This window comes from Palaemon carinicauda, chromosome 15, assembly GCF_036898095.1.
Source record: "Palaemon carinicauda isolate YSFRI2023 chromosome 15, ASM3689809v2, whole genome shotgun sequence".
Classification (NCBI taxonomy): Eukaryota; Metazoa; Arthropoda; class Malacostraca; order Decapoda; family Palaemonidae; genus Palaemon; species Palaemon carinicauda.
The window spans coordinates 38,872,732-38,891,881 of NC_090739.1; the positions used below are offsets into that span (position 1 = coordinate 38,872,732).

Sequence of the window (19,150 nt, forward strand, 5' to 3'; positions counted from 1 at the left end):
CACTAAGATACGAAGTTCGAGTCCCGTTGTCGTGCAATGTTTCCGTGACTTGCTCCGGACAATCTCCCGAGATGCTGAGAAATCCCGTCTTCATTATTGCAACAGATTCCTTTGCAATGCGTCTTATTACTCTGTCTGTATGTAACTCATGTTAGTTATATGTTTTATTTTAGTAATTATTCTTTCGCTTAACATACAAGGGTTGAAATTAAGGGGACAAAGATAAGCCATTTTGTTTACGATTTTCCTCTGCTGCAATTGTCTCTGCCAATGTTTATTTCAATTTAGCTTCACATTTCTCTTTGTAGGATATCTCTTCTTTGGAGAAAATTATTTATGAAATTAAATTGAAAAATAAAGTTTTTTTTTACTCTATTTCGTAATCAGAATTCATCTCATGCTGTATCCTTGATGTCTACAGTATCTAATTTCAAGGATAATTTTAACCTTTTAAAGAAGTGTTGAATAACGATGGAAAAGCAATAAAAAAAATTTTTCTAAGCGTTGTGCTTGTATTCAGTCTGTCGAAACGTATACAGTTTACCTTGACTGAGAGAACAGGTACATAAATTAACTATGGAATTTATGACACATCAGGAGAAATTTGAGACCACAAAAGATACTAGAATGCGGAGAAAATTCAAGTAATTATAGATTTAGAAAATATTTGTGAAATCATGGGATAAATTCAGAAAACATTTTGGTAATATATTGAGTGAAAATATTACTTTGGAAACATATAATATCAAATCATTTAAACTTGTGTCTTTTTTACCAAAACAAAATTCTTTACATATTTTAATTATATTTTGTGCTTGATTATGAATTAATGAATAGAATAAAAGTGCAAGCAGAAACAGCATTCACACACATACATTTTATCATAAAAGAACGGACGTTTTAGTTACTTAATAACCTACCCAGTCTGAAGCACAGACCCTTCGTTTCTAAATTATTGTTACGTTTTTTTTTTTTTTTTTTAGCTTTCTGATTAATGTTATGACAGGCTGTACCTTACATACGATAAGCTATAGCTTATAATATTTCCCCTAAAATTTTCATATGATATTTTCTTAAAACTTAGTTTTGACTTTATAGATAACATTCTCTCTCTCTCTCTCTCTCTCTCTCTCTCTCTCTCTCTCTCTCTCTCTCTCTCTCTCTCTCTCTCTCTCTCTCTCTACACACACACACACACACACATATATATATATATATATATATATATATATATATATATATATATATATATATATATATATATATATATGCAAACATAAACACTATATATATATATATATATATATATATATATATATATATATATATATATATATATATATATATATATATATGCAAACATAAACACTATATATATATATATATATATATATATATATATATATATATATATATATATATATATGCAAACAAACACTATATATATATATATATATATATATATATATATATATATATATATATATATATATATATATATATATATATGTGTGTGTGTGATTTCAACTTTAAGAAAAAAAAAATCATAGAGACATTCATACTTCAACTCTTGAGTCATTAATAAACCCCAATGAACAGTAAAACTTGATCACACATAAGAGACTTAGAGAAATCCTTGTTTTGTCTTCCAGGTTCTGGATATCGGTTTCAACATGATCACGAAAATCCCAGACGACGCCTTCCACGGAGTGAGGTCCCTGACCCTTCTAGCTCTGGACGGTAACCCTATTAACACGGTTCCCCTACAGGCTTTCAAACACCTCAACACGACACTTAGAGGCTTTTCTGTTGGTAAGTACGACACTTTAAGGTTATCGTGTGGTGAGAGAGCAATGAAACTGTTTTTCTTTTCTTTTTTTGTTATCGTTTATAAATGTCTACATGACCAACGACACTCATTCATTTCTTTCTTTTTTCATAACGATATCAAGATCGTTCTGCCTAATATGTTTATTTATAGTTTTTCTTCATCCTAGGTAATGGAGAATTAATTATTTGTATACTTTATTATAGGATTTAGATGCTTCAACGTATTTTCCAATCACTTGTATTTCCAAGAAAAAATCTAATTATGGTAGAAACAAATGTTTTAATTTTATCTTTCTTGACTTCATATTTTTTCTTTTAATTGTAAGTTAATTCTTATCCATGTAATACAATTAAGTAAAGTTCATGCCTAATGCTTGCTAACAGATGGTTTTAATGATTTCGTTCCAATCGTATAAAGTGTATAATCTGTTAGTCAAATTGAACGTTTTTTGTAGTATTCAAATTAAATGTTTCTCATGCCATTCTACTTAAACCTCTCTGTCATTCTTCAGTAAGATCTGTAGGTCTGAACTGAATGTACACCTTTCTTCATTTTGAGGCAACATCAGAAATTTTAAAAAGTGTTCATGTCTCTTCCTGCCAAATGCAATACACTCATTATAATGTTTTGTTTCATTATAGAGATGAACTGTTAAAAGTTCCCTTTATTTTAACAAAACGTATTATGCAGAAAACGTAGGTCACTATAATGTGACGTTTCCTTGTAGAGGTAAACTGTTGAAAGTTAAAAGTTCCCTTACTTTTAACAAAACGTGTTATGCAGCAAACGTACGTTTTTTTTTTTTTTCTGGTGTGGTTCGAACTTCTTGTGCAATGTAAATCAAGACATGCAAAGACTCCTATCTAACATCTGTCAAGGGGATCATGAAACGTCAGTTTTGTTGATCATGGCCTTTTCCGCGAGTCCTGTTATGTTCACTTAGCAAGTCACTGCCAATGGCAGATTCTTTATTTCCCCTAAACAAAAGTTGATAAGAATATCAAATGCTGTAAAAGTCGGTCATAAACATGGTGATGGAAGTTGATAACATCATGCTCATTAACATTGATTTAATATCAATATTAGCATTTTTGTAACCGTTAGATTACGGGTTCTTCTTATCACAGTCATACCTACTGTCAAATTTCATGTAACATCATGAAATTGTAGGATTACATTAAGAGTGGCAAAAAACGTTCAGTCGCTTAATGGTTTGTTCAAAACGTCACTGCGAAATCAAGGCCCAAACAAAATAGTTGAACATTTTCTTTTTTACGAAGTATTGGAAGGGAGATAAAGTGATGCATGAATAGATATGGTTTAGTGAGACTAACTGAAATTATGTAAAAGAAAACTTTCATTACCTAAGTTATTGTTACTGATTCCCTGCACTGGCTCTGGTAACTATAATTATACAATAGCTGTTAACAAGATTAGTGAAAATTCACAAACCGTCGACGTATGGTTTACTTAAATCAGAACTGCGACTTCATGTAAGAAAAGGAAACGCATGGAAAAAGGCATTAAATTCGACAAAGATAATCCAATAGAATTTGATAAGTGGGATTTTAAAGACCTGAACAGAGTTCAGAGCTGGTTACGTTGAAGCCAGTTGGTTATATATATATATATATATATATATATATATATATATATATATATATATATATATATATATATATATGTGTGTGTGTGTGTGTGTGTGTGTGTGTGTGTGTGTATGTGTGTGTGTATTTTTTTAAGGAAAACTCCGAATGGTAGACATTTTTATATGAAAAAAATGCTTCAAAGTTGGTTCATATGAAAATTACCACAGAGATTTCAACGAGATTTTAATTAATATTCTCATTTCTATCATAGTCCAGCTCTCGCCATGGTATTGGAAAATGTCTACTTTTGGTAGATTGTAGAAATCGTCCAGTATAGGATACAAGACTATGCCGTTATTTTCTATAAAAACAAAATCTTAAAGGATACTGATGAAAGTTATTAGAAAATATGCCATACCATTTAATTGAGATAGATTCCTGTATTTCTGGTGACCTTTCTTGACGCTGTGAAGGTAAGAGGTCCTTTGTATACTATGAAAAAAATAACGACAATTACTCTAATTATTCTAGGCGGAAAATTCCTTCACTGCGACTGCAGAGTAGCCTGGATTACCGAATGGATTCGGGATTACGATCTGCAAGTAACGTCCAGGGAACGCAACCCGCAGTTCTGTGGACAACCTTCGGAGTACCGAGACCGATCATTCTTCCAGCTGGGTCCATCTGAATTAGTTTGTGACACGGCAGATGGTGCTAATCCTGAGCGAACATTATCTACGCTAGACCCCCTTATCCCCCCACCTGTTACAACTACCACGACTACAACTACAGAGGCGTTGCTGAAAACGACAGAGTCCACAACGATCACTACTCCATTTATTCCAACGACTCGACAAACGCCATCATCTCCAAAGCCGCAAGTAACTTCTCCCGAGCCGCCTGTGAGTAAATTGTAGTTGGATTTAAATCTCTGGTAGTAATGGTAAATTCAAAACTGCTGTTTCTTTTGTTAGCAGATGATCATTCTTATATTATCTGATTTGCTTCAATGTAAGAGGAAATTGTTGATTTAAAATGTACATATTTAATGGGGAAATTAAAAATTATATTAATGTCCTTCGTGTACCGGAAGCAGTCTAAAATAAGGATTTTGACAATTTTATTTGAAATTTGCTGCTAAATTCCATCAAAATATTATTATCAGCCATTAATGAGATACAAAGTTTGCTCTATAAACGATAAAATCATACGACCTTGTATATAATCATGGAAGATACTAAAACCTACTCTTGGAAATTCCAGCGAGTAACTTCATCTGGTCCTGGAACTATCATTCAACCTCAATCAGCTGAAGAATCAGGAGTCGGTAGCGTTGGTTCCGTACAGCGAGGTCCAGGAGGACAAAGCTCATCAAGAAGTCGTCCGACATTAGATGTTCCTCCTCAAATCCCTCCAACAAGATCCCAGCAACGTCCATCTAGAATAGAGAGGCCTCTGTCGCAGCCTGTTCCCTCCACTGTCAACAAGAGACCGAACTTGGTGATTAGACAGCCCGATGAACCATCTGGACACAGTGATGACTTCTTTGGTCTAAAGACCCAAGGACCATATGTTGAAGAAGTGAGTCCGAGATAAAAATAAATATAATACTTTTCCACTTAGGTTAAGATAGGTTAGGTTTAAATGAGATATTTTAAAGTAAGGTGTCAGGGCTTCATTATTGACAATGTTTTTATTTGATTGTTAAACAGTAGGATTAATATCAATGTACGACCAAAATGATAGAGAAAGACTTATGAATATTGTTTTTAAAAACGTGTTGGAATGAAACCTATGAAAAGATTCATGAACTCCAATTCTAATACATTTTCTCTTTACGTTAACAGTATGACAGTAATCTAGTTCAAACCATGTTTCACTTTCATACCTTTGTCTTTGTCCTAAGATTGTTTTATGTGAAAAGATAGTAGAATTAAGTTAAGGATGATCACTTAACCATAAATGATATATGTCTTCAAAAACATTGCCCGCTTGCACGTAAAGGTTAAAATCTCTTAGGTTATCCTAAAATACACACACATACAAATTATTAATGCATATATATATATATATATATATATATATATATATATATATATATATATATATATATATATATATATATATATGTGTGTGTGTGTGTGTGTGTGTGTGTGTGTGCGTGTGTGTGTGTATAATTATATATGCATATATATACTGTATACTGTATGTATAGATACAAAGATAAATATTATATTGATATATGAATATATATATATATATATATATATATATATATATATATATATATATATATATATATATATATATATATATATATATATATATATATATATATATATATGTTTTTGTGTTTGTGTGTGTTAGTGGGTATGTATACAGTAGATATGCATATTAATTTTTCTGGTAATGTTCTTTCAGGTAATAGTACAGGAAGCCTACAGAAAGGACAACTCCGTCATCATTCAATGGGACTCGGAAGTCTCCAACATCTTGGGTTTCAGAGTTGTTTATAGGCTTTTCGGTGACAAGAACTTCAAGGTAATAAGGCCATGATCATTTCTTCTTAGTTGATGAATAACCTGAAAAGATTTTCCTGTTGATTCATTCATATTTGTTAACTCAATCTCAAGTAGATGAATATTCACTCCTTAGCTTTCATTTGAGTAAAAGAGTTGGTGGAACTTCAAAAGTTCAAAGTTTTCATGTTGAACAGTCTGACATAAGTCTCTCCTTATAGTTTATTCATGAAAGATCTATTTCCATGTTTTTATTGTTTTTAAGATGTTTTATATTTATTGTTCATTACTTCTCTTGTAGTTTATTTATTTCCTTATATCCTTTCCTCACTGGGCTATTTTTCCTTGTTGGAGTCCCTGGGCTTATAGTATTTTGGTTTTCCAACTATTGTTGTAACTTAGCTGGTAATAATAATAATAATAATAATAATAATAATAATAATAATAATAATAATAATAATGTATCTTTAGCCATTTTCAAAACTAAATGATTTGATCTTGATCTACGTTCTTCTGCTATGTGACATTCCGTTAGATAAGAAGGAATGTCTTATTTAAATATATACCTTAAAGTTCATTTGGCAAATACTTTATAAAGGGAACCTTTGGGGTACTTGATTCATTTATCTAAACAGGCCTTAATACAGGTATGATCTTGGACACTTGTTGAACATAGTCATGTATTTGATTTTGATTAGACAAAAACAATAAAAAAAATCTGTGTTGAAACATAATTATGTTTAACAGCTGCAACATGATCACGATTTGCAAGCAATTATTGACAAATGTTATGTTTTTAGCTTGGTCCACCTTTGGCCTCATCGGAAAGGGAGTTCAAGATCAAGAACGTTCCAGCTCAGGAGTGTGTTGTTGTTTGTGTTGTCTCCCTCGAAGATGTCAACGTTACTCCCAACAAGTAAGCAATTGACATTTACGTTTTTACTTCCTTCGTTATGCCTATAAAAATGATAAATAGCATCATCACAATGTTCTTAATTGTGATGTTTGATACGGAAGTCTTAAACGGTGACTTAAATGTGTTTTACAACGGTAAGACGTTTTATATCTTCAAAACTTATCGAGGCGATATAAATTTTAACGTTCCATTTTTTTTCTTTTGCTTTTCATCAAAAATGTTAGACATAGACGTTGTATTTTTATAGTTTTTATCTTGCTTGATGGACCTTAGTTACCTTTGTATGAAAAATTATCTACCAATATGTTCAGGTACGGTCATTGCGAAGGTTTTTTCCCACAACTTATTTACAGCTGGTCCATTGAGACCATTTAATTTCTTTTTTAGATAAAATTAAAACATGAAGATATAATCTTAATTGTTTATCTCCCTTCTTCCCGTACAACTTCCTGTCTTTTTTTGTAATACATGTATGCTTATCCATTAGCAAGTGAACATCCAAATCTTAATTATCTTTCTAATAAGTGAACCATGAAACGGACTTACAGATCGAAATTAAGACTTCCTAATATACAGGCATTGTAACGTGTATGTTCCATAATTGAACTGCTCGTATCAATTGTAGAACAAAACTTCATAATGGATTTAGACCCAGAAGTAGCTTAATGATTAAGCTCTATATTTCATGTAGCTTCTTATAGAGCCTACTCGGTACATACATTTCTCCTCAAACACTCTTCGGTAACTAAACAATCACACTACTAATTTATTATTCATTCATTTATCTTTCATCTCATTTGATAACTTCTTGTTTATAGCGTCCTGCATTCTCAATGCCGGGAGATCCGCACCGACACATCGGCCGCCATGCACATGGACACCATCATCATCGCCGCCTCTGCGGCCATTTGCGGCACCGTCATCATCGCCGTCATCGTCTTCATTTGCTGCAACAGAAAGCGCAGCGGCCATCGAGAGAAGGACGGCATTCCTGCAGTCCTGAGTCCTTCGTCTCCGCCTTTGGCTTCGCTCGGCACTCTCGAGACGGGCACCCTTGGAGGGGGATACAAAGGAGAAGGAGACAACATCTCCATGTTCTCCCATAGGTCTATACCTAGAGCTAGGATGTACCATATGGACAAAGGTTGGTGGAACTTTTATTCATTTTTATGTCCAAGTCGCTAAGTGTTGGTTAGCTACTTTTTTCCAAGATTGTGATATTAGAAATTCATTCCTCTATATAATCTAATTATTATAATTTGTTTATGCCTTTCATAGAAGGGTCTTAGAATAACTGAAGAGTTTTTCCTTAACTCTTTTAAATGAAATACCTATGAATTTGCCTGATCCATAAGTTTTTTCTTGATAGGAAAATTTTCAGTATCAAAATAATTGATAATAAGCTTCAAATGAGTTTCTCTGACATATAAAAGATGATATAATTGAATAAGTTGTCTTGATAACTGCTAGAAGATCATTGAGTTTCAATTAATCTAAGAGTACCAAAATAAAACTTTTAATTGTGATTTGCCGAAACAGTTGCAAATCTAATCAAGAAGTATGGGGGCATTACTTGCCAAAGGGTAAAGCTTAGTTTTCTAATACTGCATAAATAATTATTATATAAGCTAACATCACAGTGGTTCTCAATGTTTCAATAGCTCACTTGCACTTCAATTATCGAGAAAATGTTGCCGATAGTTTTTCATAAGAATAGAGTTGCCTTTTTTTGCTTTGTTTCTGCTTTTGCAATGATCTTAGATTGGAACCTTGCAAAAAGATCTAAGTGCTTCTAAAGATTCTACAAGGAGGGACTCAAGGGAGAGAGTTTTTTTTCTTGTGCACTGACTCTCGAAGTCCCTAAAATTCCAAGGATTTGTTTTTCCATCTTGGGTGATTTTGAATACCCTGTAATTTCAAAAATGAAAATCTAGAAAGATTTATGCTACTTTTGCTGCGCTTACCTATGCATGATTACCCTTTCTATCGCAGTTTTTTTTTATATAATAAATCTTATCACCATTAAACTTGCACAGTCATATACTGAGCTGGAATTTATCTCTACTTTTGAGAAATATAAATGATAAAAAAGAGAATTCACCCTCAATCACCCTTCACATATTTGGCTTTGGTTGCACGAATCCACATGGTTGAGAACCACTGTGACTAAAGATAAGATTTCAATCCTAAACAATAGAAAAAATCGAGGAAAAAACCCCTAAATCTTGATCTTCAGGTTCAGTGAATAATGGCTTTATCCCGGATGATGCCCGATCCCACATATCTCACATATCTTCTAAACACATTCCACGCCCTCGGTCTATGGCAGATGGGCAGAGCCAGCGGTCGTACTCCGCTCTCAGCGCAGCTAATCTGAGATACGCCCCTAGCTTCAGCCATGGTCTGGGACTCTCAAGGCAAGGTATGGTATACGAAAATTGAAGGTAAATGTGGGATTCTACAGAGAGAGAGAGAGAGAGAGAGAGAGAGAGAGAGAGAGAGAGAGAGAGAGAGAGAGAGAGAGAGAGAGGGTGTACTTAGCAATAAAAGAAATGTAAATTTGCTACATTTTGCTTACATAATAAGATATACAGATTGAGTGAAAGTAAAGACTTGATACGATAAGAGTTATCAAAATATCTAGGAAGTTAAAGTATGTGTACGAATAGTAGCTTAAACCAATTTAGATATGAGGACTTGATTATCATATTCATCGCTTGTTTGTTCTGTGACTAACGAGTGTCTTTGTTGTCTAAGCTTCAGAAAAGTGCTTTTTTGTCCTGTGAACTTGGTTGTAGCTGCTTTTATTGTTTTTAAACTTGTGAAATGTTAACACTGTACAGTTCTTTTTCGTGTATTATACATTCATACAATATATATATATATATATATATATATATATATATATATATATATATATATATATATATATATAAATAATGTATATATATATATACACATATATATACATATATATATATATATATATATATATATATATATATATATATATATATATATATATATATATTGTAGTAATACATAAGGCTGCTTAAATATTTTATTCTTAATGTATATATTCTTGTATTATCATGTTTTATGTTATCTACTGATGATGATAGAATTTCAAGTGCTTCTTTAATTTCTATTTATTGTTTTGATTTAAGTTTTGTATAAAAGATAATTGGTTTATTATGTTAATAAACCTGATAAACATGTTTCTTTTCTTATTTTCTCTGTACATTATCCCCCAAGAAATACATTTTTATTGCTTGTAAATATCTTTCTCACTACGGAGAGGTTTTCGAAATCTATTTCACCTGAACTGTCGTAGATAGTAAATCTGCTACTTTTCTCTTCACAAATCAAATGAAAACTAAAGGAAGAAAATGACTTTTTTAATATCGAATTTGAAATACCTATTTTTTTTATTTCCATTCAACTCTAGCATTTCGGTCTTTGCAGGGTCTCTACAGCTTGAATATATTATGAAATGATATTGTATTTATGTCTAAATGCTACACAATTACGACTTTTCATTTCTGATTCATCCTCTGATAATCCCTTAAGCACTAGTGCCTTACGTGGCTCTCCTTCGTCTTCAATTCCTTTTAAATTCTTTAATCTAATTTCCTTCCGAGTTCTTTTGCAATGTGCATTTTTACAATATGATGAAGGCATGGTAAATTTTGTAGCCTTTCATCGGAAAAGATAGACATTAAATGATAAGAATAATGTATTCCGTATTGAAGACAAGATTTAAGATGTTGAAATATAGTATTATATTCCGAAAACATTTCAAGTTTATATTTTTGTTAGTAAAGAAGCTACGTGGTTTGGAAGAATCATAAATTTAAAGAGTTGATCTTGACCATGTGTTCCAAAAAATATTGATAAGGATTTTGAATATACACACTGTATATTCATGCACTTTAATTTGTTATTTTCAAAGTAATGTGGTTATGGGGAAAATTGAAACAAATATTGCTGCCCTAGAGACGACATTTTAGAAATTAGATTATTAGATTAGATGGTACCCAACTGTACACTACCTTAACCTATAAGGAGGAAGAATTCCATTTTTACTTAGTCTTCCTCTTCTTATTTCTCTTCTTTAATGATAGCAACATTCCTCCTGATGTGCTTAACTTCGTGGTGTCTCAAAGATTGCTTCACCTGTCTCGGTTTCCTCGCACATTTTGCACTTGAAGTTCACACTCTTCCAATAAAGTTTAACTTTTGGTATTATGCAGTAGTGGACTGGAGATATAAAACCCCTTAAAGAATCCTCTGATAAACGTTTATAAACACTAAAGGAGCTGGTACATATACTATTTATTTTTATGCTGGAATCATATAGATCTAAGCTGATTGCAAGCTTGATGAGAACTTTTACACAACATTCATTTATGAACTTCTTAGTTTTTCTTACCACTATTTTGTAAATCCTGTGATTCTTTTGGCAGGAAAAGTCATAATTGATTGTACTTGTGCTTGAAAGCTTGCAGTTTGCATATATAGAGCCATTCTTCTTACATAAATCCTTTCATCGTCAAATATCACCATTGACACCTAAACTAGTTAAGAGTTAGAGAGTCACCATATTATAACAACCTAAATGCCCAGTTTATAGATATAAGCAACATATTTTAAAGAGTAATACAGCTTTATTGCAATAAAAAATATATTTCTATTAGTTTCAAGCTTTAGGTAACACCTAATCATAAATAAATGAGTTAAAACCTGCCATTTGTTGCTGTTAAACTTCTCATGAATTAATCAATCAAATGGTAGAGGAATTATACGAAATAACTACGATAAGTGAACAATCAGTGGTGTTCTTTTTTCCTTCCCTTCAAGCACACCTTGCTTTGTATCTGTGAGAGCTATAGGTCTTTTAGTCTTTGCTCAAACTCAGGTTCTAGAAGTGTAGCCCATCGAGTAACATACTTCTAGTTTTTGGAAAATAAGATATAGCTTGAATGAATGAATGATTTGAAGTTCTCTGGCATCCTGACATCGAAAGATATAGCTTGAGATGGTACATATATCATGGATTGCGTTTTTTTTTTTAACACGAAATGGCAAAAATTTTGTACTGATTCCACATTCCCAAATACCTTAATGACATGCTTTAAGACTTCATTAGGTTAGATTGCCATTAATTCCAGAGATTAATCTAATATCATTCTAATCTGAGCTATATTCTTTCTCTAAGGCATTTATATATATATATATATATATATATATATATATATATATATATATATATATATATATATATATATATATATATATATATATATATATATATATATATATATATATATATATATATATATGGGCTTATGTATGTACAGTTGGACACAGGAATTCCTGGCACACATTGCTCCGAGGAAATGCATCACGCCACACCCATACTGCGCGGCATGTTCATGCGTTTATCTCCGCCAACCACCTCTGCATTCACTCCCTACGCTATCTGTCTGGTTACTCACCGCAAAGTAAGGGTGTGACAGGGTCAACTTCTCCAGAGCGAAGTATGCCAGGGACTCCTGTGTCCAACTATACATCATATGCAAGTATGCCGAAAAACATCTATGTACAAATGCACTCTTATACAGACCCTCTCATGGAAGGAATACCACTGATTCTTATTTCGGAGGAATTAAGGTTTATCTTTCTGTAAGAGAACCTGATTGGTTCTTGTCCTCTTATAGGCTCGGTGGCCAGCTTGTGGCAGGATGCTCTGTTAAGAAATGACATCTACTTACGTCAACAGGGCCTTGTGAAGCTCTGATGACTATATGTGGTGGTCTAGTCACCTCAGGTAGGTTGTCAGGAAGAGATGAAAATGAAGTGATTACAATCCCATTTGGCCACCCCGTAGACATAATACAAACATAATTAGTAAAAGTAGAAAAGGAATTGGTAGATCATTAAGGTATTTTACAGTGGTTAAGTTCAGGAGAATGTTTACCTGGCCAAATACGGTTTAAGTTAAAGTTGATCTTTTTAACTCCTGTTTGTCAAGTGATTCTACCAATGCCTTCTTGGATGGATTATAAGAGGGATTCTCTGGTATTAAGCATAGTTACATTTTTTAAATAAGAAATACTTTCTGCCGTAATTTAAATTTCTTACCAAGATTATGATTTTGTTTAGCACATTTGAGGTCAAAATCCTCTATGCTTGATGCCTAGGATACCTAAGAGAATCTGTAAACCTTCCAACTTTTCAGCTATGAGAAGTTCACTAACAAAATGAATGCACCAGCTAGAATGTAGAATTCAATAGTATAGCACAAGGCATGAAGATAGGTTTATAAAAAGATACATTTGTAGGCTAGCGATTTACTTATTTATGTTATATAATATCAAAGTAGATATTTTCATTCATCTTCCTCATCGTTATCCTGATCATTGAGATATCTCACTCTACATTTCTCTGTTGCCTTATGTTTACTATACTGTATTTAACACTGGACGTCGTTTTACTAACAGCATGATTGCATGAATACATCGTTACTTACAGTCTCTTTCTCCAGTCTGTGATTGACAGTTGTGCTTTCTTCTTTTTATCTATATAGAAATATTTTCTGTCTTTAATGCATCCCTTTGCTTTAATTTAAAGATTTGTGTTTTTATGCTTTCCATTTTAAGTTTAATAGCTATGTTTAAGCATTAATTTGCTGAGAAGTGCCTGAAAGATTTCAATTAATCTGTATCTTTTCCAGACTTGAGTATCTCTCGTCAATCTCTAGCAGCTTCTCAGTTAAGTGGTGCTGACTTCAGCACAGGTATGGCTGTGAATCCTAATGCCTTCGGACATGGAATGGGAGGCTTATCGCGAATGGCCTCACAACGAAGTGACCGACGGCGCCAAAGATCAAAATCCAGAGAACGTGCCAGTTCCAGACTCAGCCACGCTGGCTCCAGCCACTCCCTCACTGGATATGACACAGATGGATGGACTGATCATGATATGGACATTTACATGGCAAGAAATCCAACTCGTGGTGGGCTCGTACAACTGTAGTCATTTATATGCTCACTTGTGATTAACCGCTCGATCACATTGAAGTCAATTGTAAGTCTGCCGAGTATTTTAAAAAAAAACAATAAATATTTCAGGATGTTTCCAGTGGATACAGGGACTGAGAGAACAAACTGTTCACACAGTAGAGTCACAAAGGAAGAGAAAATTGAAAAACTTTCCTGGGATTTTAACTGTATGCAAAAATAGCACTTGAACTACCCTATAGCATTATGTTAGGTAGTATAACAAGAACAAAACAGTCTTTGCAATTTGAAGAGCTCAGACATGTTGAGAGTAAAATTTGTGGAAGAGAAGTTATAGAGAAAAATAGTTTCCCGAAAAGGCTAGAGGTCCAATGTTTGACTTCATGTGCCAATTTAAGGAAATTGTACTTTGATGGAAAAAAAAATTAAATCACTTACTCCAGGGAGCTCTTAATATTGTTAATCTAAATATATAGGAAGTGAATGAATTAGTGGGAGAAATAATGAATAATGCCACTGGTTCCTTAATCTGATAAAAGACAAGTGCCTTATAATGCAAGAAATTATAATTCATATCTACAGTTTTGACGTTAAGCTGTTGTGATTCTATGTACCAAAGCTACTTATTCCTCAAAACTTCAACATAGCATATTTGTGAAGTTGGAATGTAGATGAAGTAACTATGCCTTTGAGTTGAATGTAAATCCATTGCAGAAATGTGAAAGCGTAAAAAATTATCCTTTCTTCACTCTAGCTCTGTATGGGTAATAATAGTTTCATATGATTCAGCCAAGCTTGGTACATAGATGAAAGGAAACAAACTACATGAATAGATAACTCCTCAAGGAGGTAGAGATTAAACTTCTGAACTATTTATTGCTTATCCGTGTGGTCATGTTTAAACTCTTCTACCGCAGGCAGTCCATTTTTCTAAATATTACGCTTTCTTGGTACCCAAGCTTGACCATTCCTATCTGATAAAAGGAGCTTGAGCTTGGCTGGTACTGACTAAAGCTTAATGGTTCCCAGTGAGGATTAGCTTTTAGACACACCCGATCTTTTAGGCTGTGAAGTTTCCTGTTCGTTCAAGATTAAACTAAGATCTCAGTGTGGAACCTTTAAGGTTGTGGTTTCTAATAGGTGGTGGCAAGACTGTGATGCAATATCAGCTGCTGCAGGTAGTATTCCATTATATTCAAGGACACTTTTGTGAGAGCAAAAGCAATATTATCCATATATCCTTTTGAACAGCATAGTTACCATAATTCATAAATGAAAATAAAGTCTCTGAAAGTTATTTTTTTATTCATGTGCCAAGAGATATACATATGTGGTGTTGCAAACTATTGCTAGCGAATGGTACTGTAAAGTATGGCTAGCAGATGATATTGCAAGCCAAGACTACTTGATGGTCTTGTAACATTTAACTAGCAAATGGCATTATTAACTATCACCAACAGGTGATATTGCAATTACGTCAAGTCTGGGTTTTTTTAAATTATCTCTGGTGTGGTCAATACTCACTTAACAAATATGTCTTTTTGAACAACGAAGTACGTGTCAAATGTATTCTTCAATCTTCCTTTAAGCGAGGATTATTAATTATTTGAGATGATCTTCGCTTTGTATATTTTGCCTTCTGAAATAAGATGGCAATTTTCATCTCATATTTTATATGACATCTCATTTACGAGTGAGATCCCATTAGTCTTAACTGTGATTAATACCATTCATACCTTCTTCCTCCATAATTTTCATTCATAATCATTATTTTCATTGAATTCATAATCACTGTCATTATCTTTGCAACTCATTATTGAGATTTTTTATCATAGCCATGCGTAAATGTAAACTTCTAACAATATGTTTGTGAGAACATGTTAGCCCATTTGTTCAGTTAGTTTGCTAACTCGCTCGCAATATGAAAGAGTGAAAGAATAACTTTTATTCCCCTTTTAATTTCCTAATTATAGGAGAGTGTCACTGTAAAACATTCTAGCTTCAGTTCAACGTTTGTGAAGAATAAACATTTCCAAATTCAAGTGTGGTGAAGTAAGAATTTTATAAGATTTCGTTGAAGAAACTAACCCTTTTTATACAATTAGTGACAATGTACATCATATATGATGTAACAAAAAAGTGTTACTAAAAATTGCAGAAGTTTTTTGACATGTGTGAGTGAAATCGCAACATCAGTCATGTTACCTGTCAACAAAGAGGAAAATGAATTATGATTACGAACTCAGTGCTTCAATGAAAGAAAGCCAAGTGATATAAAGCAAGCTTTGTGACGAAGATTGATCTTCATGAGTGTTTTAGTGTTCTAAATCATTGACATTATCATACTGTACAGATTCATTCAAGTTGATTTTATCAGTTTCTGGTGTGTGATAGGCGTTATTTTATTGATTTTTTTTCGATAAAACAACTTACTTTCTTGACTTGTAAATAAGTTTTGAATTACAGTGTTAGTTGGAATAAAATCTATTTGGACTTTTCTTTAAGGTTTAGAATTTAGATGACTAAAAACGAAATATCTAGTGAAATTTTTACTGTTTCACGTGAGTGGATCCTATGCATCAAAAGGATATAATCTTAAACTAGAATTTTTTTCCAATTATTTTTACCAGCTCAGTAGGCTACTAACCCGAATCTTGAATTTTTCTCTTAATCTGAAAAAATTTCAGATTCATATGTATTTAGGTGAGCCAATATTTGAGTGTTATTGAATGTCGTGATTCTCAATGATGAGTGTTTTGATTTTTTGTTGAGTCCGTTGTGAGTACTTGAAACTATACAGGAAAACTGAAAGTCAAGATCGAATTGCTGTACAAAATGTTTTTTACTAACACTGTATTATCTTTAGCATTTTTATTAACTGTAACCTTATAAAAATTTCCTTGTTGATAACCCATTGTTTATACCTAGTTTTTTGTAATACAATCAAAGTGTTTGTAAAATAAACGGAAAATAAAAATCCGGTATTCTTATTTTCCTCAGATTATGTTTTTTAATATTATGACTAGAAATTTACAAGCTTTTTTATTAGTAATAATAAAAAAGTTACAACTTTCATATATATATTTTTGGGGGGGTTCAGGCCATGTCGTCCTGATGGAAGTTCCTAAAAGGTAGCTTCCAAGGGTATATTTGACTACAGTGATATTCCCAGAGAATTTTACCTTAAGGTATCCAGAATTCTAACTCCTGGAGCGAATATCCCTAAAAAATCTCACAGGGATATCGCATAATATCAGAGGACGTATTCTTGACACGTCACATAGCTATCTTCACCCCGAACAGTATTAACGCTTCAAGGGGTTACAGTGACAAGAATCTGAAACGAGAATGAAAAGAGAGCCGCTCATAAGGCATCTCTCCTATTCCGTTTCCAGTGTGTATCTGATGAAGGCGGTAGCGCCCTCTTTATTCCTTTTCGTGTAGCTCTACTACTCGGTGTTTTTCCTTGTGTTCTCTCGTTATTTTGGATATAATTCAACATTTTGATGCCTTCTCCGGCCTCTTCTGCCTCTGGAAAGTTGAGTATTATCTTTACTGTGTATAAATGTAAGCTCTTGTCGTTTTGAATTAAATCAAAAGTGATATTAACGTAAACAAGAGCTGTTGCCTACCGGAGGCATCCTGGATGCTGTCGCTTGCTATATAAGGGTCATTTAGTTAGCTAGAGCGATGTTCCCGGTTTGTTATGCTTTAATAATCTAGCTATTTAGCTCCTCTAGGAATGCTTATATGATGCTGTTAGTTTTTAGTTCAGCGATTTAGGTAACCGATCTTGCCCTTCGCGAGGCTTAATAGCCTTGGCGTCTGGCCCTAGTACTTTCATGCACGATATAAGTTTTTCCGAGTGTTATGTTATTGAAGCTATAGGCAAATATTTTATACATTTAAGATATTGTTGAATTTTCTTTCCAAGATTGTATACGAGAGTGTTTCGGTGATTTAGGTAATCGATTCTCACCGCACCTAGACTAGTAGCCTATGGTACAGTAGTATACTTTCGCACATCCCCGATTGTTCTTTTCTCCTCCGGAGACTAAGTTCAATCCGTCTCTCCCTCTGCGTAAGCCTTAAGCTTAATCCTAGCGGTTCTATCTGAATAATATTCAGGTATAACTATACTAGGATATGTCTGTCCTGACCGGATAACCAGAGTGACTGGTTTTTTGGGTTAGGGCAGAACATGAGAGTTTCTAGTCTGTGGTCTGCATTTTCCTAGCATAGAGAATGAGTTTCCTTTGCTAGATTAGGTGCAGACACAGGAAGCTTTGCAGACTGTCCCGTGTTGTTTTTCTCTGGCTGGAGAATGAGTTTTCTCCGTTGCCTGGCGAAATAACTACACCTAACTTTGTTCTGGTTTGGAGGAGGATAGCAAGTATTGCCAGTCTTCCTCCCTAACAGACAACCCTAGGTTAGGATGAGCTTCCCTAACTGCTGAGTATGTCTCTTGCTAGAACGAAGTTTATAGGACCCTTATCCCTTTCCCCCCTCTCTTTCTTTCTTTAGGCCGCAGTCCTACTTCCGTACCTAGTGTAGGTTAGGTTCTCAAGCCGTGGTCCAATGCCAAGCAATTGAAGAAATCAATACTTCTTCAACCTCCTCCCCCGTCAGTAACTATCCACACAGACGCTTCAAAGGAAGGCAGGGGAGGTCACTCTCATCAGAAGAGAGTCCACGGAGCTTGGTCGAATCTTTTCAAGTCATTTCACATCAACTTTCTAGAAGCCATGGCAGTACTTCTGATACTAAAGAAAGTATCTCCTTGCCCCTCGACCCACATAAGACTGGTTCTAGACAGCGAGGTAATAGTGAGATGCCTGAATCGACAAGGGTCGAGGTCACCTCAAATCAACCAAGTGATGTTGTCCATATTCCATTTGGCAGAAAAGAAGAAATGGCACCTGTCAGCAGTTCACATTCAAGGGTTCCGCAATGTGACAGCCGACGTTCTATCCAGGTCCCTTGACGCAGGATCGTTCTCCTTCATCTCGAGTCAAGTCCCGGAGCTGCAGATAGACCTCTTTGCGACGAAAGACAACAAGAAAATAGATCGTTACGTGTCCCCATACGAGGATCCACTAGCGGAGGCAGTGGACGTTATGTCCCTAGACTGGAACAGATGGTCCAGTATTTATCTGTTCCCTCCGCACAACCTCCTTTTGGAAGGTCCTCGACAAGCTGAGATCCTTCAAAGGGAAAGCAGCAATAGTGGCCCACAAGTGGCCAAATAGCGTGTGGTTCCCTCTGGCATTGGA

At 34.0% G+C, this 19,150-nt stretch overlaps 1 protein-coding gene across 4 annotated transcripts in view; it reads left to right on the forward strand.

The window, feature by feature from the left end:
- haf (leucine-rich repeat and fibronectin type-III domain-containing protein hattifattener) overlaps positions 1 to 16,841 on the forward strand; it is a 108,343-nt gene extending 91,502 nt beyond the window's left edge. Inside the window, exons 6-14 of one of the 4 annotated variants that reach the window (XM_068388318.1) lie at positions 1,653 to 1,812; positions 3,952 to 4,322; positions 4,684 to 5,001; positions 5,842 to 5,961; positions 6,740 to 6,855; positions 7,674 to 7,999; positions 9,185 to 9,277; positions 12,576 to 12,685; positions 13,592 to 13,728. In XM_068388318.1, the coding sequence (XP_068244419.1) occupies positions 1,653 to 1,812; positions 3,952 to 4,322; positions 4,684 to 5,001; positions 5,842 to 5,961; positions 6,740 to 6,855; positions 7,674 to 7,999; positions 9,185 to 9,277; positions 12,576 to 12,655 (1,584 nt within the window). In that variant the 3' untranslated portion in view covers positions 12,656 to 12,685; positions 13,592 to 13,728. Of the gene's footprint in view, positions 1 to 1,652; positions 1,813 to 3,951; positions 4,323 to 4,683; positions 5,002 to 5,841; positions 5,962 to 6,739; positions 6,856 to 7,673; positions 8,000 to 9,091; positions 9,278 to 12,575; positions 12,686 to 13,591 lie in introns of all 4 variants that reach the window. The other 3 variants (XM_068388317.1, XM_068388316.1, XM_068388315.1) reach the window with 3 other exon arrangements.
- The last annotated feature ends 2,309 nt before the right edge of the window (positions 16,842 to 19,150 follow it).